The sequence below is a fragment of the Erythrolamprus reginae genome, chromosome 2, assembly GCF_031021105.1.
Source record: "Erythrolamprus reginae isolate rEryReg1 chromosome 2, rEryReg1.hap1, whole genome shotgun sequence".
Taxonomy (NCBI): domain Eukaryota; kingdom Metazoa; phylum Chordata; class Lepidosauria; order Squamata; family Dipsadidae; genus Erythrolamprus; species Erythrolamprus reginae.
Genome location: NC_091951.1, coordinates 295458051 through 295483452, shown reverse-complemented (window position 1 = coordinate 295483452; position 25402 = coordinate 295458051). Strand labels below are relative to the sequence as shown.

General features: G+C 38.5%; 1 protein-coding gene across 7 annotated transcripts in view; it reads right to left on the bottom strand.

Moving 5' to 3' along the window:
* Positions 1 to 25402, bottom strand: part of TRIM36 (tripartite motif containing 36) — a 57211-nt gene that overhangs the window by 10766 nt on the left and 21043 nt on the right. For 4 of the 7 annotated variants that reach the window (XM_070742913.1, XM_070742914.1, XM_070742910.1 and 1 more), the window contains exons 2-4: positions 13450 to 13687; positions 5249 to 5574; positions 704 to 850 (exon numbers count right to left, since the gene is read on the bottom strand). In XM_070742913.1, the coding sequence (XP_070599014.1) occupies positions 704 to 850; positions 5249 to 5574; positions 13450 to 13495 (519 nt within the window). In that variant the 5' untranslated portion in view covers positions 13496 to 13687. Of the gene's footprint in view, positions 1 to 703; positions 851 to 5248; positions 5575 to 13449; positions 13688 to 19602; positions 19612 to 21021; positions 21061 to 21558; positions 21809 to 25402 lie in introns of those variants that run through there. The other 3 variants (XM_070742911.1, XM_070742915.1, XM_070742916.1) reach the window with 3 other exon arrangements.

The window sequence follows — 25402 nt, the reverse complement described above, 5'->3', positions numbered from 1 at the left end:
AACTAGGTAGGCACCAATGTCAAATATACGAAAGCTGCATTTAAAAAGGTTATCATGTTCTGTCATTAATATGGAAACATTTGTTGTTTCATTATTCTAATTGCTTCTTTGTTTGCTTGTGAATTTTAAAAGTTATTAAAACATGATATATAATAAGTTCATTAAAACTTGCAGTGAACCAAAGCAACTTAAGCCAATACTACATATTATCAAATTCCATGCTTTGTCTCTGTTCCAAGAACTAATCTAAAATGTTAGTTGACCCATCAAATATTTATCTATTTGAACAGATGGCATGTGTTAATAGAAGGTATTCAATGATGCAGATTAAATTTAAATGTTCTCCTTCAAAGATACTAAAATGTTTGCAAGCTATGGCCATGACCTTGTATTATAGATGGAAATACTCAAATGTGCCTAAATGTTAAAACATGATTAGGACCACAGACATTTAAGCAAAGTTGAAGTCAATTTTATTTCTAAGAAATTTCTAATATTCTACACATATAACCCGCTTTGGAACCTGCTGGTCACAAAATTGTGGCTTAAGTCAGAATCAAAACAGATTGGATGCTCTTTAATTACTCCCAGTTTAGTAAAATTTTATGACCCCAAATACAGGGTCAGTTCAACAAAGCACCTACTTTACACTCTATAACATTAAGCAACAAAAAACCAGCAAAGAAATAAAGAAAGGAGACACCTTCAGTGTTTTGTAAGCACTGCTCATGGTAGTCACTCGATGGTTTGCATGTGTACCACCCAATTTGCAAAGGTGACAAACAGGTCTTCTGCATATTTCACAGTACATATTTACTTTTTCCATTTCATGTTCCGGACACATCAAAATCTGAGAATAAAATAATGGAATATAAAATATTGTGTAATAAAGTAAAATCAGAAATATTTTCATTTTTGTTTTTCATATACATTTTAATATTTATGAAGATATTAAAATTATTTTGTTCCTTTTTTAATAAGATACTACTTATACATAAATGAATGGATTTATACTCAGGCTACATTGTATCAAATTTTTAAAAATGAATGTCAGAGGTTCATTACAACTTTCCAAAAAAGGGTAAATTTTCTCACAAAACTTTCTCTTGCTCAATATTAAACAATTTTATGCTGGAATCTGCATCTGCAGCCAATAGATTCTCTTAATCTTTTGTGGAGATTTTAGGGACACACTACAGGGGGGAAAGTTGCATGAGGAGCTGTCTCTGTAACACTGAATGAAGACTTTTTAAAACAGTATTAATGTACTGTAACTGTATACAACTTCGACATAGTATGGCCTTATTATAAGAAATATTGTGTTTTGTTATTTTTGAAAATTTCAATTTCATTTGCTTCTAGTATTTTTTGAATAAATTTTGTTTTAAGATTAGATCATTAGACCTTTTCTTTCAGACCTGTAAGTCTAGTTACCTGCATTTTTTCACCTTTTAAAGTAAACAAATTTGTTGTGTATAAAAGCTTTCATTTCTTTTAGCTTAGCTACATCAATTATACTGTACTATGTTTTTCTAAAGTTCAGAACTAATGAAATATAAGATCGTTTTGGCCAAAGTTTAATATTTTGATATTCACTTAAACTGGATTATAAAATTACATCTTACTGAAGCTATTTAATTATAAGTGGAATCAGCTGAAGAATATCACCATCTTCTCTAAAATATTACATTTGCATTTATTCTTTAATATCTTTCCAAGCCAGTGGAAGGCACCTCCACTTACAGAGATACAGCAATATTCATAAGGCTGAAGCTGTAGTCCTCTGCTGCAGGACATGCCATAATAGAAGTTTTTCTAATGTTAACAGAAGCATTTTGCAAGAGGTAGGAAATCATTCCATTTATAAAATCCAGACACTGCTGAACTACAGTGATCAATTGTGGGAAAGTCTCTCATTGCTCCTGTTGGGGGTCTGTTAAATGACAAATTATTTCATTTGGGCAATTTAAGTCATTTGTAGAACTACATCATTATGCAAAACAAGAAATTATGTCACTCCTGGGGATTTTCATCATTTGAATAATAAAGATGTAAATTGATGCAAATTACATAATTTGTGCAGAATTTGTTAGAGATATTATAAATAGCAACAAAGATTATTTATATTAATGCCAATTTAACTTTTCATGTATACTATTTTGGTCCATTATAGATTGCTAAAAGGGGTTCTATTAAACTGAGATTTCACTATGTAACTGTCACTATCTCTAGTGGTGTTTATGCCAATTGTTTTTGCAATTCTACAAATTCTCCAATATTTAATTATTTAATTCAAGCTACTATTTAAATTAATGGGAAAGATTTAATACTTCAAGAGCTAGTTGAAATTGATACAACTATGAGCAAATTATAATTAGAAACTGGGGGAAGGGAGATAACAATTTAGACAATAAAGATTTGGAATAAACCCTGAATAAAACTGAAAGCTAAATCTCCTAATTTAATTTTCTAAACTGTACAATTTAATACATTATTTACAATAAATGTCAATATCAGGCTCCAATAGACAAATCTTAAGAATATAACCATCATCAGTCCAATTCGTATTTTTTGCTTGAAGAATTTAAAGATGAATTTTTTTAAAAAGAAGCAGGAAGTAATCACTCAAGACTCAGGATTCTCTTCATTTACTTACTTATGAAACATGGAGATCATTTAAAACTGACAAATAGATAAGTATTTTTATAAGTAAAACAGTGGTCTTTGGGTAGCATTCAAAACAAAGATGTTGAGCAGAAAAGGAAATGTTCTGTTACATGCTACATGCAAACTTGAAACTTGCAGCCAATTAACATCTGAATCCACAGCTCTTCCGCCAAACGTTATAATCTGATTCATACTGAAGAACAATCTATTCACAACATACAATGAGGGCAGAACTGACCTAAAACCCTACTATCAATCAAGCAAGATTTCCTCACTGTGAACAAGCTGCTGAACAGCAGAAAACCTCAACCATGATGTCAGAATTGCTACTGTGTGATGTGCAGCATAAACTGAACTACAGCTAGAGATCACAAGACAATTTCAATGAGTTGATTTTTTGCAAAATATCAACTTTTCCCCAGTTCTGATCTTTGTCCCATTTAGCAGTGTGTAAGAGTATGTGTTCTCAAAACTATAAGCATGGCTATTACCACATTACTAAAAAATAAACCTAATTTCTTCTTTCTAGCTAATATAATACATTTATGAAAGACTCTCAGAACAAAGTCTATTACAATTTCTCTGAAAGACAGTTTAAATCAAATAGTAAATCAGGGATGGCAACATTTTCAGCATTATTCTATACAAGCACTACACTTCCAGAAGTTTTACATGATTATTTTAAATATGTAGAAATAAGATATGGATCTAATAAGGCTGGACGAATGGCATCTATGATATTCTTGTGTGAACAAATATTATCCAACTTCTTGCTCTACCTTTTTTTTAAAAAACTGGAATTTGGTCAGGCACATGATTTAATTAAACTGATTTATTGCTAAAGTCTATGCACAAGAATATTTTCAAGTAATGATCAATACCTGGTGATAAATAATTAAGTAATAAAGTAAAGCTAAAGTAAATACTATAGCAATTTGAAACACACTCTTACCTGTGAGGAGGCTGTGAGGCCGGTCAGATGCAGCAAGCCCACAGGTGCAGGGCTTGAGCAGTACACAGGTGCATCCAGCCCATCCCTGTCACTGCCCCTTCAGTTCTGTCTCCCGTTGTTGCCTCCTCACTCGGAGCTATAAGTCCCATGTAGGATGCACATCTTGTGGCCTACTCCACCCCCAAATTGTGCCCCACTGCAAGACATGCGTCCTTTATGACACTTGTAGCTCTTTTACGCTCCTCGACATTGTGTCCAGAGAGAGAAGCCCATTGTAAAAGAAAACTTTTTGCAAGTTCAATCAAACTTCTGGAGAAATTTTCTTTTAGAATGGGCTTCTCTGGACACAACGCCTAAAAACGCGACGGAGCTGCAAGTCTCAGGTAGGACATGTGTCTTGCAGCCCACCCCATTCCCCGCCTGCCCTCAAATTGCGCTCTGCCGTGAGATGCGTATCCTACCTCGAGAAGTTGGTTGAATTCACCAAGGAATGTGATGGAGCAACAAGTGTCAGGTAGGACATACTCGCAGCCCATCACATCCCACCTGCCAGAAATGAGTCTCTGTGAGGCACCATTGCTGCCTTGTGCAGCAGGACTCTACAAGGCTTGTGCCACTGCATGCATGAACAACAGCTGGACCACAGCTGTGCTGATATGATGAAGCTCGCGGCAGTCCTGGCATTCATGCAAGCATTAGCACAAGAAGCCTTGCAGAGCCCTGCTCCATGAGGCAGTGGTGACGGGCCAGCCGCTCCGCCATAACCTAGAATGGGGAGGGAAGGCAGCGGTGATGGGACATCCAGTCGCTCGCCACCTACTGCACCCCCAAAATAATACCCCCCCCCAATAATAAGGCCAAGGCCGTATTTTGGGGTTCAAAAAAATATAAGTCCCTGTCTTATTTTTGGTAAACACAGTAAAACTAGGCTTCTTATCCTAAGTCTGCCTTGGTAATAACTCTAAACTGTACATTTCCTAAAAGTGCAGCTTTTGCATACACTATGTACATTTCATTCATCAACATCTTAGTAGTGATGGCGAATCATTTTTTGTTTGTGTGCCCACAACACAAACATGCCCACGCCCATTCCCACTCCATACACATGTGCACCCTCCGCACAAGTGTGCAATCCCCTACCCTTCCCGTGCATGCACACAGGCCTCCTGAGATGGTGAAAAAACTGGCAAACCGGAAGTTCGGAAAAATGGATTTCCAGTTTGCCTGTTTTGTTATTTTTCACACTCTGGAGGCTTCATGGAAGTTTCCCGAAGTCCCAGAGTGCAAAAAACAGCACAATGAGCAAACTGGAAGCCCATTTCCCCGAACTTCCAGTTTGCTCACTGGACTGTTATTTTGCGCTCTGGGGCTTCAGCAAGCTTCCCTGAAGCCTCCAGAGACAAAACGGCCTTCCTCAAGACTGAAAATCAGCTGACCAGTGCACACATGAGTGCTAGATCTGACATAGAGCAATGGTCTCCGTACCGAACAGTTCTGTAAATGGTAATGTTACCATTTTATTAAAGCAATTGTTTCATAGCAAAATTTAATGAATAGTTGGTTTTAAAGAGATGCATATACATTCAATTCTATGTCATTGAAAGCACACTGAAGGAAAATTCCACTTACCTTAGGTCTGAAATTGGTGGTTGGTCCCACATATTCATGTTGGGCTTTTAAAGTTCCCCAGGGATGGTGTATTTTGAAGCATTCGTTGCAGTAACTTGCACTACAGTCCATGCAGCTTTTTGTGGATTCTTGTGCTGGAGGTTTACATAGATCACACATAATAGCTGTGGCTGCCCTCGCTGCCTGCCTGTACCGTTCTACAATAGTTTCCAAGGTGACATTTCGAAATAGGCCACTGATGCCACGTTCACCAAGATCTACATCATGCCGGCATCCTGGGCAAGGGAAGGTGGTTGTCCTAGGAGTCAATGAATTGCGTCTCCAACCTGCATAGAGGGTAGGATCTTACTTAATTACAATGCAATTAAACATGGTTTACCTTTTCAAGAGACGAAGAAATGCTAAAATACTGGATTGCATTTTTTAAAAATTAAGGTATATCATAGGCAGATACTAAATTAGTGTCACGGAATACTATTATTAAACAACTTTTCAAGTTGTTATTAAACATCTAAAATGAAGTATGTAATCTTAGCAACATAGAAAATTACACTAAACGCTTTATAAATGGACAGTCCATGTGTAAAATTTTGGAATGAATACATACACATAGAATATAGTAACAACCATAATTGAAAACAGTATAATTTAAATGAGAAAGGTTGCATATTTGGAAGGATTTGTTGAGATCCTTCCTTACGTGGAAACTCACGATAGCCTTTTGCAGTTTAGGGTCTCCCAACCCAATCTGTTGCACATGTTTTTAATAAGGTATTTAACTGATCCCAATATTGTTGTGGAGCAGGAATAGGGAAAGAAAGAAATCAGCCTGTAAAGCAAAGGAATAATACTATACTTCATTCTCAAACTGCAAGAATTTGCTAACCAGTCATTAAAATTGTCTCATACAACAGGGCTCCCCCCACCCATAAACATGCAAATAGATGCATGTCACATGCTCCAATATTAGTAATTTTCTTTTGGAGCGGCGAGATCAACAACCCTCATAAAATCCTATACAAATTTCTATAGAAAGAAAAGCTGATTTTTCTCACCTTTTATGTAAAAATAAATTAAATCCCTCCTCTGAGTTTAAGTAAATCTAGACAACTTTCAAATATTACATATAGTCTTTCAGATTCACTTTACCAAAATATCTGTATTGTTTTGGAAAACCATAATGCAAAGGCAAAATAAATTATAGGGCTTCCTTTTACAAAAAGAAACTTTTGAACATAATTCTAAAATATATGGAGAAGTGTTCATTCTTAATTACATTACAATGACGTTTATTAAAATATTATTTTCTAAATAATTTATTATGCACTATTCAGACTTAGAACATCTGAATCAAAAATAAAGTGATTTTCTAAGAAAGCTTTAGAAAAATGATTAGCACTATGTGCATATGAAAATTTGCAATAATCGAGACCAGTCTATCAATAAACTACAGTGATCCCTCGATTAGCACGGTCTCGATTAGCGCGAAACGCTGCAACGCGGTTTTTCAAAAAATATTAATTAAAAAATAATTAATAATAAAATAATCAAAATAATAATCAGTCTTCTATGTTTCTATGTTTCTATAAGTCCACGCTAGTTCTCTCTCTCTTTCTCTCCCTGTTGCCGGCGTGGTATATGAGAGAGAAAGAGAGAGGCAGAGGTCGGGCGCATTACCGGGAGGTGGAGGCGGCGTGGGGACGCTGGGTGCCGGGGACACCGAGGAGGGGGTGGACGTGGCCTCTCAGCTGCAGAGCCGAACAAGGGCGGAGGCAACGGCGGAGTCCGGCACTGGGGCCATGCGGGGCCGCTCATCCAGGGGGGCGTGGACTGGCAAGTCGCCCTCCTTTCTCTTTCTTTCTCTCTCTTATACCACACCGGTAACAGGGAGAGAAAGAGAGAGAGCGGAGGGCACCTTGCCGGTCCACGCCCCCCTAGATGAGCGGCTCCGCATGGCCCCAGCGCCGCCCAGGCAAAGGGGAAACCCCAAGATCGCTTGCCGCTTGCCGTATTGCAGCGAAGGAGGCGAAGCAAGGCTCCAAGCTGCAATACGGCAAGCGGCAAGCGGCAAGCGATCTTGGGGTTTCCCCTTTGCCTGGGTGTCGGGAAGACCAAGGGAAGGTTCCTTCAGCCGCCCAACACCTGATCCGCTCCGCAGCGCGGCAGCAGCGAGGAGCCGAAGATGGGGTTTCCCCTTTGCCTTTACCCCATCTTCGGCTCCTCGCTGCTTCCGCGCTGCGGAGCAGATCAGCTGTTGGGCGGCTGAAGGAACCTTCCCTTGGTCTTCCCCGCCGCCCACACGCAAACTCCACCATCTGCGCATGTGCGGCCATGAAAAAAAATGGCACGCATGCATAGATGGTGTTTTTTACTTCCGCACCACTATAACGCGGAAATCGATTAGCGCGGGAGGTCTTGGAACGTAACCCCCGCGCTAATCGAGAGATCACTGTAATTTCAAATGATCATTTTTTTAAAAATTGTTGGGAGAGGTTTAATCTAAAAAAATCACACATGCTAAAAGCATAACACACATGCATTTTTAAAATTAAAATTCAATATGTTCTAAACAAAATATAACTCACAATACAAACCACTACTGATATACTGAGAAGTGCCATTAGGTTAATGGGAGTCATTTAAAAATAATATCTTACTCTTTAAAATATAAACAGCAGGAGAGAATACTGTACAGCATACAACATGACAGCATGCAACATGCAGTTAAGTAATGCCACAAAAGCAAACTTAGGCTGGAAAATTAAGCAGGGAAGTAACTTAAGTCATTATTATTCAAGTTGACATTGAACATATATGAAAAATAAAATGTACCATATGAATTAAAGTGCAGTGGTCAAGTATAGATAGTATCATTTGAAATATTTAGATAGTAACATGCTTTTGAAATGCCCATAGAAGCAAATATTTTCACTGAAGCCAAATTCTTAGAACTGTATCATGTTTAATTATAAATAAAAATAACAATAATGAAAACATGTGATGTGATGATGATGATAATTGTTACAAATAGATCTAAGATGTTCTATCCCGTTTCAAATTCCTTATTTATATTTGCTTAAACTAAGGTAGTATATAGCATTTACCTAATTTGCACAAATATCATACTATTCAGGCATTATTAGTAGTAGTAGCAAATCTTTATTTGTATGGGCAAGATTTATTCACATTTGAATTTAAAAACAATTTAAATGTATCAACACAGTTAATACAGACCTCAGGTATATCATTTGTCTTTGTCTATTACACTATATAGCCAGAGGGTCATAAAATTTCAGCTGGGCTGAACTCAGCATGTCCCTCTCATATTCCAATTAAGGTACTGAGTTCAATTTTAAACCACTAAATAGCTTGGTATCTGGACTCTTAAGACACCTATGAATATGCATTGAATTTAAGATTATTCTAGATATCCTTCAATGAACATCACCTTTGCATAGCACTAGAAGTAGCTCCACATTTAAAATTACACATACTCTTTATATTTTCTTCTACCTATACAAATACACAATTTAACAAAACAGTTGTCTAAGAAAAATTTCCAACTGCCTTTTTCTGCTTCTACATGATATTGCTAATATATTAGCTGTGTCTGCAAGGCAAAAAGTCATTTTTATCAATGCACTGAATGTATGTAATAGAGTTTCTACTACTCAGGGAGAGATAAATTATTTTATTCAATATACTGTATATACAGATTCCCAAATAATTCACACTACCACATGACAAAGTAGAAAAGGGATAATACATCCTTAATTTATTGTACAGTTCCAATCAAGAGTATCACCAGCATATCACATGAAAAAAGAAGAATCAGTTCATGGGGTGTATTTAAAAAACACTCAGCAAAATTAAGTCAACTGGATTCATATTTTGACATTAACAATGTTCTTCCTATAGCAACAATGGCTTTCCTATCTTTTGATATGTTTTAAGATTATTAGAGAAATGCAAAGATTTAACTGGGACCTAAAACTGGGACCTAAATCACATTTTAGGAATAAGAATTTTTAACAGAGGTAATTAGATCTAATTAGAATAATGGTATCTAAAATATATTACCATCATATTGGAAGATTTTTTTGGTTTCATTTATACTTTTCAGGCATTTAATTCTGCTAACAAAAATTAATTTTAACAAATAAGGCATAATCTCATATTATTCTTTCCATAAAATAATGAAAATATGAACCTGGTAGCAAAAATCAGTTTATGGAATACAGTATTTATTCTTTTACCATTATTTTCTTCATTTACAACATAATGTGATAAAAAAACTTTTTACTAGTGAATTTAAATTTTGCAACTGACATCTATACTTTTTCAAAACTTATTTGTGTCAAAGAACTCAAACAATAAAAACTAACAAAATTTTTCACTTAAAACATCTTGGTAGCATCAGAATTACTATACCAAAATTCAAAGTATGATTTATTACCTCAAAAGTTAATGCTTAGTGCATGTTTAAGTCATCTAATGAAAGTGCAATATTGCCCATTTGAATCCAGTGAGCTCTATATGAATTAGCTAAATGAAAGTAATTTTCATTTGCAATATTTCCAACTGATAATTTTGGACTTGACCACTGATACTTAAAATAATTATACTAAACCTAGTATAATTAGATCTATATTCTACCAAGTATTATCTACAGCCATATAAAAATAAACATTTCTACCTCTCAACCCATGAGGCCTCCGTGAGGCTGTAAACAGTGAACAGAGAAGCATTTTTAGAAGCTGAAAAGGAATGATTCTTGTTTACAGTGGTTTACATACCACTGGTTTACAGTGTTATGCTGGAGATATCATAGCATTTCACAACAGCAACTTGGTTAAATTTAAGCCGTGCACATTTATTTGAAAATTCCACTGATGAATAATGGGATTGACATTTGAATAAGAAAGTATCACAGGCAAGAAGAAAATGTATATTACCATTTATATCTGAAAGGTAGAATTATAATTAGAACATACTTTATACTTTTCTTAAAATGTGACATTAAAAAAAATCTAATCAAACATACATCAACTTAATCTGAGTAATCCAAATTCTTAACCTCACTTCTGTGCTTCTTTAATACCAATATCACAATCTCTCTAAATTTTTAGACCAAAAAAAAATTACAGGTTAGTTTGCAAACATCAATTACAGGTAGTCCTCGGCAGCCTCCCCATTATGTAAGTCATGATGGTCATAACGCAGGTCACCATGTGACTAGACTCACTTTTATGACTTTTCTTAGGCAGCTGTTGAAACACTGTTGTGGTTCCTAAGTAACTGTCTTTGTTAATCCATTGTTTGCTATGGAACATTTTTGCTAAAAACCACAAGTAAATGCCATTTTTTTCAGCAAAAATGTTGCAGTCAGGTGACACTGCAAATGGCCATAAATCATTGGATCATTGGACTCTCTCTACTCAATTAAGGCAATATGAACCTTATTGAATCTGTATTAACTAATTTTTCAATGTCTAAAATGAGGGAATTTGGTACTAGAACTTATGAACTCTATGTTGAAGACAACCAGTTAATATCTATATTTTACATGTTCAGTAGAAGGCTATGCATCTCATTAATTTTAATTTTCAATTCTAATTACAATTGCTAAAATTATTGAGAATCAAAAAATGTTGATAATCTATTGAAAATGATTTAAAGACGCATTAGTTGATAACAATCTATCATGTTTGACCAAAAAAAAGACTGCAGTAACATGAAAATGACCATAACTCGATCACCAATGCATATGTTTTATATTTAAAATATCATAGATTCATACTCTACAAATCCACATTTAAAGGAAAAAGGAAATATGTGATGCACATGACCTCTGCCCTAAGACACTAGTCAGCAACTTCTAGTCAAAATTAACAGTTGTGAACTAAATAGTTGCCAGGCTGATGAAAAAAATTCCCACGTTTGGCTGTATTTGTGAAGAATCCCATCATCATAAATGCAAATGAAATCTAATACAATAGAGAAAGAAGTAGAGAAATTATCTCAGCCACGCTTCCTTGGACTGCATTAATTTAGTAACTTTATGCAGAATGCAAGCATCTGTAAATTGAATCAGTACAAAAATATGGCATATTCTTAGAAAAGTGAAGATGCATATACTATGAAGAATCAAGCATTATATTCAGGTAAACAATTACTTAAGAACTTAATTCATTCCGTGACCAGGTTCTTAAGTAGAAAAGTTTGTAAGTAGAAGCAATTTTTCCCATAGGAATCAATGTAAAAGCAAATAATGCATGCAAACCCATTAGGAAATAAACAAAAGCTCGGAATTTGGGTGGGAGGAGGAGGAGGAAGAGGAGGAGGACAGTCACTGCAGAAAGAAGAAGTTGAGGGGAATAAAAAAAATTCAAAACTTTAAGGCTTAAAAAAAAAAAGAGGGACTCTGAGGCAGCAAGGAGGAACACACATCTCCTATACACCCGGCATGAGGCTGCCTCCCATACACTGCACCAGAGAGAAAAACCCAGGCGGGCAAGAGGGGGGAACCTCCCACTCTGGAAGGCAGCTGCTGCTGCTGCTGCTACCTGCTTCCTCTTCCTTCCCATGCTGAAGGGCTCCCCTCTCCTCTCGCTCACTCGCTTTGTAGCCAGCGCCCTTCCTTCACTGTGGTTACTCCTCCGTTTGGCTAAAGCTGAGTTGATCTGGCCGGGGGGGGGGGGGGGGGGAAGGACCTCTTTTGCCTTTCCGCCACAGACACTCTGGGAGGCAACCTCGCGCTGGATGTATGGGAGGCAGCATGAGGGAGTCATCACAGCGAAATGGTTTATTCGCTCTCCAAGCGCCCAGATAAAGGAAAATGCTTCGTTCACTCTGGACTGCCAATGCCTCCTTAAGCGCCACTGAAAGGCTTCTATGACAGCCCAGAAAAGCCCGAAATGGCCGGGATTAAAGGGGGAATGGCAGGAAACAGGCCGGGCCTTTGTGCCACTCTCAAATTTCCTAGGAAATCTTTTCAGGCTCAGGTTCTTAAATAGAAAATAATTCTTAAGAAGAGGCAAAAAAATCTTGAACATGCAGTTCTTCTCTAGAAAAGTTCTTAAGTAGATGTGTTTTTAGGTAGAGGTACCACCTTATATGCATCTTCACTTTTCTAAGAATATGCCATATTTTTGTACTGATTCCTGCTTGATGCTCTACTCTAAAGGCTGAAGACCACTAATTTGATCATGTTACATGTATGTGCATAGACACATGAATTTATGATACCTATTTATTGGAACATTAATATGCTAACTCCATCTTGGCAACATAGCAAGAAAGCATTCTGCATTTTTTTGATTCATTGGTTATTTAATAATGCATGGTGCCGTATTTTTCAGAGTATAAGATGCATCCTCCCCCCAAAAGATGAAAATTTGGATGCTTTTTATACACCAAATATAGCCCCACTCACCCTCCCCCAGCCTTTGGCCTCTGCTTCCCAGCAATTTGCCTCCTTGCAGCAAACAGCCTGTTTCAGCTTTACTACAGCCCGATTAGCACAAGCAGCTGATTGTCAATGGGATCGGCCTCCCAACCATCACCTGTTTCAGGCTGCAGGAATTGCCATTGCCTATTGCTGCTTCCGTGCACCGCATTTTTAGCCTCCGTGTCCCATTTTTGGCCTCCGCGCACACTATTTTCTGCCCATTCCGATCCCTGCTGCCTGGAACAGGTGGAAAATGGGGTGGGCTGAGGCCAAAAACAGGACATGTAGATGCTGAAAACTGGATGCAGAGGCTGAAAGTGGGGTATGAGGAGGAGGCAATAGATTATGGAAATCCCTGCGGCCTGAAGCAGATGATCATTGGGAGGCTAATCCAACCAACAATCAGCTGCTTCTGCTAATCACATTGTACTGAAATTGAAACAGGCTGTTTGCTGCAAGGAGGCAGATTGCTGGGAGGCAGAGGCAGATTTTTTTTCTTGGTTTACTCCACAAAAGCTAGGCGTGTCTTATACTTTGAAGCGTCTTGTACTCCCAAAAATACGGTATATCATTTGTAATGTTAGATCGAAAACTTATCTATTGCTCAAGCATTTTGACTCTTTGACCTAGCTGGATGTAGCTATCATGACATGTTTTTTTTATTGTATTTTGATATGGTTTTATCAAGGTTATTGTTTTGTAAATTACCATATTACTTTAAGAATAATTTTTAAAACCTTTGTTTACATACCTGATCTATTAACCCTGTCAATTCTATCCAAGCTTGGGGAATTCATTCTACTGCGTGGGCTACTATGATTGGAAGTTTCTGAGGCAGCATCATTGAACGAATCTTCAAATGTTAAGTATAGAATTTCTTTTACACATTTGTGGCAGATACTATGTTGACAAGGGAGAATAAGTGGATGGGTAAATAACTCCTTGCATGCTGGGCAGATGAGTTCTCGTTCAATATTCTTAATGGTAACCTATAAACAAAAAGAAATGAAAAATTGATAAGTAGTACCCTGATGGCTACAGAAAGTTTAAAAAACATAACATTAACATAACATAATATTATTTCAGTTAGGTAATTTAAAATAAATTAAAATATAAATATTGCATGTTGTAGCGATTTTCACATTCAGTAATCCAGATAACGTATAATTTCCATTATAAACAATTGTTCATACAATAACTAAACACAGCAAGATTAATAACTAAATATAACCATTCTGAGAGGTTAAAAGCCATCAAAATTGAAATAGAAAAGAATTTATAAAATATGACCAAATAAAGTAGAGGATATGGCTCCAACCAATATGGAGGTTTATTAACAGCCTTGGAAGGAAGGCTGATTTCTTGAGTTTAGTGAAAATTTACTTTGAACAAAGAAAATGCTCTGAAAAAAACATGATGTATATATTTAAATATATAACTACAGCATGGCTAAATTGAAAGAAAAAAAGGAAAAGTAATTAAATTATATAACAAAAAGCAATAGAGCTATTTTGTAATTCATTTGTAATGTTAATATTGCAATCATACTCACCTCTGTGTAAAGTATGTGTATAATATATTTAGTATTATATACTAAGCATATATAAATTTGTTTTATTTTTTCTAGGTTTAATTTACTATATTTTAATTACTCTGATTTAATGATCCAAGATTATGGTTCACTGCACAATTATCCAGAAGTTCACCTTGAATTTGGCATTTTTGTCTACCCACTGATTCCATTCCAAGGACTTGGGATGGATTGACATTTGATGGTGTTACAGATATTGTCAAAGGATATAAGATATTCAAAGTCAAACCACTTTTTGCAATTGATTGAGAGTGAATTGTCAATGCTGATGGTTCACACAGTGCTTCATTTGGGGATTGCATCCAATTATTACTATTTGCTTTTTTTTGCCAGAGTCTATCTGTAGGTCTTTGCGTTTTGTTATTTCTATTCTATTCTACTACCTCTAGATATTGCCATATTCACTATCCAGATTTTTTTGTCTTTCTTATTGACAACTGTTAAGTCTGAGATATTATGTAGTGATTGCCTGTCTGCTTGAAATCTACAGTCCCAAAGCAATTTAGCTTCTTCATTTTCTATTACTTTATTTTATTGTCCTACAAGTTCTTGCTTGCAGACAAATGATATTTCTTGCAGATCTTCCAATGCACAATTGTGGCTACTTTGATAGGGAGTGAATGGTCCAGTTCCCAGCTTCTCCTTTGTAGCATACTGAACGGCTCAGTATTCCTTCCATTACTTTTTAACATATAAATGAGGTACCATCAGTACACTGATGATAGTCAATTTTATATCTCCATCCTTGGTGATTCAAATGAAGCTACTGCCGCCCTCTCACAGTGCCTGGAAGCTGTGAGGATTTGGATGGGGGACAACAGATTTTGGATGAACCCTGGTAAGACCAAGTGGCTTTGGGTATGTGGAACATAAAGATCCAGGATTTTTAACATCTTTAGTTGTGGATGGGAGTACAGTGCCCTAATGTGCAACTTGGGGATCCTCCTGGACTCACAATTCCTGCTTAAAGAACTGGTGTCAGTCATGGCTAGAAAAGCCTTTGGACAGTTTCATCTTAGGCATCATATGTGCTCTTTCCTGAATCAGGAGCCCCTACACTCAGTCACTCAAGCCTTGTTCATCTCATACTTGCACTACCGAAAACCACTCTATCCTCTTAAGGAGTATCTGGAACTCACAATTCAAGTAAAATGCATCCAAACATACAGTCCTTGGTGCTCCTGGAGTGGCCCATGTTATACCACTATGAACTGCATTGGTTGCCAGTTTGCTACTGGACCTAATTCAAGGTATTCTCATCTTTTAAAATCTTTCATGGCATGGGTCCAGGTCAGACCTGGGCAAGGGGCGGCCCCTAGGCCGCATCCAGCCCACCTGCTGTCTGTGACCGGCCCGCCTGCTATCTGTGGCCGCACAGGCAAAGCACGGGGTTTTCCACCCCGGCACAGTGGAGCCGGCAGTTTCTCCCACCCGACAGCTGATCTGCCTCAGGGCGAACTTCTGCGCCCCGCCATATGCGGGGAGGGGGAGGAAGCTAAGCACTCCGCCGTGAGCTTTAAAGAAAAAGGTGGAGGGAGGGCGAGGCAAGAGTTCCGGTTTGGGCAGCACCCCAAGAGTGTGTGCGTGTGTGTGTGTATTCTTTTGGGGAAAGGGGGCGATTGCTCCTGTTGCCCGGTGATGGCGCTTCCCAAACCGGAGCTCTTGCCTCGGCCTCCCTCATCCTTTCTCTTTAAAGCTCGCACTCAGCCTCCCCCCCACCCAGGCAAGAAAACGGCTCTTTGCCTGTCACCGCAGCCGCACCCCCCACCGGAAATTAAGGTGAGAGAAATGAGAGCAAAAAGGGAGGAGAAACAAATGAGAAGGGGGGGGGGAGAAATACACAGAAATGAGAGAGACCTGGAGGGAAAGAATGAGAGGGGAAAGAGGGAAAAGAGAGAGAGAGAAAGAAAAGGGAAAGAGATGGAGGGAAACAGAAGTGGACAGGAGGGAGGGAAGGAAGGAAGGAAAGAAGGAAGGAAGAATGAAATGAATGGAGGTACAGAGGAAGGAAGGACTTTTTTGGGGGGGGTAATTTTTTTTTATTTTTCTCTCAACATACTTTCAAACAATACAATGTGTCATCTAATTTTCCATGAATAAAATGCGGTATTTTGTTAGTAACTAATATCAATCATCAAAAGAGTTGCAAAAGTTTTTTTTTTCTAATTTTGTCATCTAGTTATTTTCTTTTAATTAAGTTCCCTCCTTAATGTTCCTTCAAAAAGTACACCAGTTATATTTCTAACTTATTAACCATTATGCCAAAGTGCATATATATTTTTCTATAAACCAATAAAACCTTGTATAGCCAATCAGATGTTAACAAAATTAAAAACAAAACATAAACATATATGAATTTCAGACTTCTTCCCTAAATAGCACATTCACCTAATCCCAAATTTAAAAATTATTTCAACCCATCTAACATTTAGCCAATTAATACTTATCTACATTTCTTACTTAATTATTAATCTTAAATTTCCGTCAATTTGAGAAAAGAAAAAAAGGAAAAATTCTAAATATTCTCTATTTTCAATCAATTAAAAGTCATTAACATCATTAATCTCCCCAACAATTCTAAGTTCAATTCCATTTATGCATTAATCCAAATCAGTATCACCTACTACATAACTTATTATAATCAATACTTATAACTTTATTAAAACAGATCAGCAATTCCTAAAACAATATATCTAAATATAAAAAATAATTAAAGTCCAGCCCCCTAAAACCATCCCAATTTCTCATGCGGCCCCATGGCAAAATTAATTGCCCACCCCTGGTCCAGGTTATCTGAGGAATCATCTAGTTCCAATAGGATTGGCCTTCCCCACCCACACTGGCAGAAGGGGCATTAGGACCCTGCCAATTAATCAATTCCAGCTGGTGGGGTTCAGGAGAAAAGTCTTTTCTGCTGTGACTCCTGTCTGGAAGATGAGATCTGCATGCACTCAAATAGACCTGAAGACCCGGATCTGTGTCAATTTGAATTTGATTTTGGTGTTCTGTTTATTGTTCTAATGTTTAATCTTGTTGTATTTATTGACTGTAAATCACCAACAGCTGTCCCTAGGCCATCTGGGCGGCATAAAAGTTTAATAAATAAAGGAGTTGAAAACAAACCAGTGATAATCTATAAATGATAAATTATTTTTACATTATATTTTTTTACCTGCTGTAGAAAAAATAAATAAATATAACACTATTGAGAAAATAAATGCCAAAAACAATATGTTTGATTCTGAGAGTTGCACTTCCACATTGATACCATGGTATGGCAGTAAAAACCTTAAGAGTTTTTCAAACCACTTTAGACATCATTTAATGTTAGAAATCTATTTTAGCTTAAATATTTAACAAAAAATTGCAAGTCCTATCCAATTTATTTATTTTCTAGTTCTAAAAATAGTACATAGACTGAAGCACCTGTGCTATAAATACACATATGTAAATATATGACAATTTTCTTTGCCTCCTTTCCAAAAGGATTCTGAACAAGAAAGTACATGGATAGAAAAGATACTTGTTCCAGTTACAGTTCAGTCAGAATAAGTTATAAGCTGGTTGAATGAATCAGGAGATGTATTCTGCAACATTTAGTACTTCGCCTTTTGGGAATATCAATTTGCAAACTCAGCAACCAAAAATTTCAAATAGTCATTTTTCAGTCTCCAAGAGAGAGAAAAATCACTTTCCACTTATCCATTTTTGTTGTAATCATTTTCTCAAAGGAATTTTGAAGTACCACAAAACATACACTGCTCACAAAAGTAAAGGGAACACTTAAACAACAGAATATAACTCCAAGTATTCAATGAGAATATTTCATTCATTCAAATCTAGGATGTGTTATTTGAGTGCTCCCTTTATTTTTTTTGAGCAGTGTATTTGCTCTGACATAAACAATATATATAAACAAACCACCATCTCTTCATTTATTTACTGAATTCACTCAATAAAATTGAGTGTTATTTTCACTGTTTAAACATCATCTCCCACTAATTTAAATCAACATTTCTTAAAGACATATGGCCATGATGGTAGCATGTGTGCCAGAAGTGGCATACAGAGCCACCTCTCTGGGCATGCCAGCTGTTGTCCATTGCTCTTCTGGGTTCCAGTGGCCCTGCCGGCTGGACTTCACACATGCAGGAACACCAGAAAGCAGAAGAGCATCCACCTGGGGTGGATGCATCTGCTGGGCAGCTGCTCTTCCAGTTTCTGGTGTGCATATGCACGCCAGACACCTGGTCTTCTGGTTCTGGTGCACAAGACCAGCTGCCCAGTGCACATATGCATGCTAGAAACCAGAAGATCATCTACCTGGCGCACGCATGTACCCCAGGCAGCTGCTTTTCTGGTTTTCTATACACGCACACACGCTCCCATTTGGGGACCCGGTGGCAAAAAGATTCGCTAACAGTGACTGTTGGTATTGACTCTCCCTTTTACTTTCTCTAGCTTGACAATATTGTTTGCAAAAGTTGTTTGCAAATTAAGAGTTAACATTTATATCCTAAATGATAAAAGCAAACAAAATGAGTTAAACATTGGACTTTATAAAGTTTTCCTTGACCAATGAGTTATCTTTCACTTTGGAAGATGCAATAATCTGTCTTTTTAAAATCTATTTTGTACGCTATAGAGCTGAACCACCAACATTCAATGTCAAATGTATCATCTAATGGAGATGACCAAGTGGTGATTTTTCCATCTTCGGTTTTAGGTTTGAATATGAAGCTATTTCATCTTTCTTTCAACTGAATTTTTGAAATCATATCCCAGAATGAGAAAGGATATTGCAGACAGGGAGAATTTTTTATTCACTCTGAATCATTCTAGACCACTGGGAGCAATATCCAATCTGGATCACTCCTCCAGAATGCTATTTGAGACACATGATATTACAATGGAAAACTGTTCTCAGAAAAATTGTACTGACTTTTGATACATTTTGTTGTGGCCTTTATGGTGGTTCAAGACATGCTTATTTATGCTTTTCAAAATTTATAAAAATTTGCTCTGATAAATTACTTGAAGACTTGATCTAAGATACCATCAACAATCCAATATCTTTTCTATCTACTAATTCTGGAAAATTATTCATTAGAAGTTTCAAGGAACCCCTACATATGATGAAAATAAATTAAATGAAGCATAATCATTACAGACTGAAAAACTATTGTACAGACTGTTTTTACAAAAGCAATTTTGGAACAAAGAGTCCTGAAGGAGTTGCAGTGAACAACTAGGTATTATCTTTGAGTTCACTAATCCAGGTGACTGTTTTTTCCCCAAATTCAGTTTGTTTACCAATAACAACTTTGACTTCAGTTTCCTACATCCTGGTTTCATGCAGATTAGAGTGTGTAGTCCAATATTCTGATTTGCATTGGTTATCTTTGAGAGAACTGGATACAGCTGCAGTAATGTAAATAAAATTTGAATAACAATGTGGAACCTAGCCTTCTTTTGCCTTAATTTCCCTCTCATTTCCCAAGCGCCTTTGCATATATTCATTTACTTTGCTGCATGCATGCTTTAGAACAGTGGTTCTCAACCTGGGGGTCGGGACCCCTTTGGGGGTCAAACGACTGTTTCACAGGGATTGCCTAAGACCATGGGAAAAGACAAATTTCCCATGGTGTTAGGAACTAAAGCTTCTATTCTGGCACCTTGGAACATACTTTTACAATTCAATCAATCAGGCATTTACAGTGAGGGTATCCCTCTGACCTTCCTGCCAATCAGCTTAAAGCTCTGTTGGGAGAATTGGCGTAGAATTTTGGTTGGGGGTCACCACAACATGAGGAACTGTATTAAGGGGCATTAGAAAGGTTGAGAATAAGAAAACAAGGCTTAAATCATTTTGTTTGCCTGTGCAAGGCAATTGCACAAACTCAATATAAACTGCTCCAAACTCGACTGCAGAAAAGATGACTTTAGCAATAGAGTGATCAATGCCTGGAATGCTTTACCTGCCTCTGTGGTTTCTTCCCCAAACCCCAAAAGTTTTAACCTTAGACTGTCTACAGTCAAACTCACCCCACATCTAAGAGGTCTGTAAAGGGATGTGCATAAGCGCACCATTCGCCTACCATCCATGTCTTACTGTCCTATTGTCCTACTTTACCTGTACCCACATTGCTTTTATGTTTATATTAATACCTGCTATTTTGTTATATATATGTATATATATATTCGTAAATTTTCATGGGTATATATATATATGTAGATTGTTATGAGTTCAGGTTTTTCCCCCATGTAATATTTTGAGTGTCTTTGCGACGTTTCGGCAAAATTACATTCACCATCTTCAGGCTGAAGTTATTGGCTTCGTGCTGCTCTGAGTATGGCCAAAATACTCAAATATTCAAAATACTGAATATGGTCAAGCCATAACTTAGAGCAGCACGAAGCCAATAACTTCAGCCTTAAAATGCCAAATGTGATTTTGCCCAAACATTGCAAAGATACTCAGACACTCAAAATATTAGAAAAAACCCGAACTCACAGCAATCTACATATACATACGTATGTATGTATGTATGTATGTACAGTATGTATGTATGTATGTATGTATACATACACATATATACATACACACACACACACACACATGGCCAAATGACTAACCCTCTCTAGTTAATACTAACACAGGGTGAAAAGCTGAAAGATGGACTGCATCTACCCAGCCTAGATCAAGAGAATATGAAGGATGGATATACTCACTTGATCTCTTAGGCAAGCGCCAATAAAGTGTTCCTACCACAACTGCAACAATGCAGACATTTCCTCAACGATCTGAAAGAAGTCACCACTAAAGACTGAAACAGCTGAAGTGCCTCCTTGGGATAGAGTCCCAACTATGAGTTTGCACAAAGCTTTAGCGAGGAAACACCCCTTACTTAAAGCAAACAAGGTTGGAAGAAGAGTCAGCCTTCAAGCGAAGGACGGTGAGAAGGCTATTTGGCAAACCGGCTGCTGAAAAAGGCAACCACCCACAATCATTTCGGAGAAGGGAGCGGAAAAGGCTGCCCGAGAGTTCTGCTTTTGCAGCCGAGCCACGGGGGGAGAAACAGAAGGGAGCCAAGCCTGCCGTGATCGGGCTCTCTTCCTCCCCACGGTCGGGAGGAAGCCAACAGTGAAGCCCCAGAGGTGTGTGTGGGACCCCCTCAGACCCTCACGTTTCCCTCTCAAAACCCCCAACCTCGCGGGGACCCTGCCCGTCTCCTCAGCCTGCAAATTTTCCCTCTCAGGGACACTCACGACGGGTTCCAGCCGGTCTCCTTCCATCCTGGAATCCGTCGCTACCACTGACGCCGCTTTCGGTCCCGGACGGTTGAGGCGAAGGTGCCCGGGAGGAGAGGGGGGGGAGCGCGCGAGTCCGGTTCTCTCGCCCTCTCTCGGAACCGGTCGAGTCCGCCCTTCCCCCTTCCGACAGCGCGGCGCGAGGGAAGGGATCAAGAGAGCACGCGCGAAGCGGCTACGAGGCGCCCAGCAGCTGCCACTGCTGCCCTTAGGAAACTCCGGCACCGGGCGGGTGGGCGGGCGGGCGGGGGGGGGAAAGAGGTGGGGCAAAGGCAGAAGGGGCGGGGCCTGCCTGGCAACAGCCTCCACGCCACAATGTGGGGGGCGGGGCGTTAGCGCCACCTGGCACCTTTGTTGTGCCGCTGTGAGGGTGTTTTCTCTCCGTCTCTCTTTCCAAGAAAGGGAGTGGGCGAGGGCGGAACCCATAAGAAACAGCTCCCTCCCTGACCCATCCGCGTGTGGGAAGCAGGAGGCGACCATAGTAACTCCTCTCAAGAAGAGTGTCGGGATGGCCATGCCTTTCAAGTCGAGCTCGAACCCAAATCGCTGCCACCCCATTTCCAGCCTAACGGAATCTCCGGGGAAAACAGTGAGGGCAGTTGCAACAAAGGCCGCGCGCAATTGGATTTGTCTCAACGGACAAAAAAGACTAGAAAGAAGCAGCAAAGAGGGAAAGAGCGCAGTTTTCACCATATTTTCAAGGCAAAGTTTTTAGTTTGGAGTTTTATTATAGAAACGACCATTGCAGGAAGTCGTCTTCGAAAAGGGGCGGCATAATAACAACAATAACAACAACAATAATAACAATGATGATGATGATGATGATGATGATGATGATAATAATAATAATAATAATAATAATAATAATAATAATAATAATAAATCACATTAAATTAATTTTACAATTTTCTGATGCAAAGCACCGGTGTAATTTTGCTTTGGACAGAATCAGGAAAAAGCACTAATCCTAACTTGCTGATGCTTTCTTTATTTATTCAAAAAAAATTCAATTTACAGTATTAGACTTTTCTAAAGCAAATTATGAGAATTGGCACAGATTACAGTAGTTAACCTTTGCAGGCCTAGGGGTTTTTTTTTCTTGTTTCTTTAGTCTTAGTGTCACTCCTTTATGAGGAGTTTCTCTAGCCTAGCCTAATATAAGAATTTAAGAATTACATTAAACTGGGGGAATTAACTCTGAAAATAAAATATCTGCTTTACTCGTGATTTGATAACTAACTGGAACACATTTGCTGCATGTAGTTTTACTCTTAATACGGTAGTTGCACAAGTTTGTGCAATGTGCATTTGGCCTTTAAATATATTTAAACTCCATCCAAAACCTATTTTTCTCCATAAAACAATTTATAAGGAAGGTTGGGTTGAGAATGACTGCCAGGCACCCAGTGGCTGTGGGTTTATGTTGGCCTAAAGCTATGATTTACAAATACACTAAATCTATGTCAAACCACATTATAGCTTGGTGCAATGTGTGAACTTGGTGAAAGAGACAAAATATACTTCCCCACTGAAATACCACTTATTGGAGAAGATTTATTACAAAATGTTTAGGACTTCCCACACTTTAAGAGGGATTTTAAAGAGGGGCAAAGACATCTTCACTGCCTGAAGGCAATGGTGCATACTACATATACTGGTGTTTCTCAGCCTTAGCAATTTTAACGTGTGGACTTCAGTTCCCATATTCCTGAGGCATTAGAACTAACTGATGAATTTGGGGAGTTGGGAAACACTGGTTTGTATTGCTAGGAACTGATATACAGTGATCCCTCGATTTTCGCGATCTCGTTCTTCGCGAAACGCTATATCGCGATTTTTCCCACCCGATGACGTCACTCTCTTCCTTCCTTTCTCATCTTTCTTTCTCTCTCTCTTTCTGTATCTTGCTTCTTCCTCTCTCACACTCTCTTCCTCCCTCTCTCATTTCTTTCTTTCCTTCTCTCTCTTTCTCTATCTCTCCCCCTCTTGCTGGCGGGCGGCGGGCGGGCAAGCGGGGGCATCAGCGGGGAAGACCCAGGGAAGGTTCCTTCGGCCGCCCAGCAGCTGATCTGCTCAGCAGAGTGGCAGCAGCGAGGAGCCGAATCGAGGTTTCCCCTTTGCGTGGGCGGCGGGGAAACCCCGATCTTCGTCTGCTCGCTGCTGCTGCGCTGCCGAGCAGATCAGCTGCTGGGCGGCCGAAGGAACCTTCCCTGGGTCTTCCCCGCCACCCACGCAAACTCCACCATCTGCGCATGCGCGGCCATGAAAAAGGGCGCGCATGTGCAGATGGTGTTTTTACTTCCGCAACCCTACATCGCGAAAAATCGATTATCGCGAGGGGTCTTGGAACGGAACCCTCGCGATAATCGAGGGATCGCTGTAGTGGGAAGTTGCAGGTAGAAACCAGTCTTCCATCTGACTAGACAAAACTTGGGGAAGTAAATATCTTCAGATTAATTCTCTTTATATCAAATGTATTTGATTCACTTTCTTTAAAAAAAAGTGGTTAAAACAAAGAATCTGACCTAAAGCTTTGTTTAAAATCATTTTTCTTTTCCTGTGTCAGGCTTCCTCCCCACTACTCAAAATCTAGGGCCATACATCACTATCAGGTTGATTTCCATCTGAGTCAGCAAAAACTATGGCAATGTAAAAGATATCCTGTCCATTGTTAATCCATACCCTGCTATCTGTCTAATCAAAGGAAAGCTATCTGACCTTGAACCAGACACAGAATGAAGTCAAATGATGTGTATACTGTAAATAAAAGCAAAAATCATGTTTGGCTACATTTTTGCAGCAGTCAGATATCTTTAAGGCAGAGATCTTCAAACTTGGCAACTTTAAGACATGTGGACTTCAACTCCCAGAATTCTTCAGGCAGCATATGACTGGTAAATTCTGGGTGTTGAAGTCCATAAGCCTTAAAGTTCCCATCACAAGCATAACCAAAAGTGATTTCACCATTGTTTAAAGAAAATAAAATTAGTGAATTAAAAATAATTTAGAAACTAACAGGTGATAACATTTTTATTTTTATTAGCAGACTAGAAATGCCAACTGGATGATTTAGGGCCAGTCATACACACTCCGCCCACAATGCCAGGCTCAGATGACAAGCCAGATGGTGAATTCCTCACACAACCAAAGAAACAAAACTCAGTTAAACAACAACAAAAAGCAGACTCCCATAATTGCAGGGAAGCACTAGGACAAATACAGTATATGCCTCCACTCTTAAATATAAAATGAGCTCATCACGGAGATTGTCAATCATCAAGATCCTGGTTGCCCCAAAGTGCTTTTCCCAAAGTTGAAAATGTTTAGCTTCTCATCGAAGAAGCTTATTCAGTTCTGAACAACCTTCTTGGATAAGAAGCTAGACATTGTCAAAGAAAAACAACAAAGCCCAGTTCCATTTGGGAAAAGCACCTTTGAGGCTCATCATAAAATGTCAACATTCCTTGCAAATACACACCAATAATGAATTGCTGAGACAATGCTTGAGGCAGCAGATGATGTGGGAGAAAGATCAAGCACTTCAAGTTATGGCAAGACAAGACCCTGCATGGCATATACAATGGACAGAAACCTGAGATGGCAGACACTGGGAAATCCTACCAGTGGCAGGAAAAAGATGGATTATAAAACAGCACTGATCATAACAACAGCACAAGAACAGGTACTAAGCACCAAATTCATAGGAAGAGGGATCTACCACATTAGACGGGACCCAAGATGCTGGCTATGCAGAGAGGCCTCAGAGGCAGTCAAACACTTCGAGGCAGAGGTATAACATCCA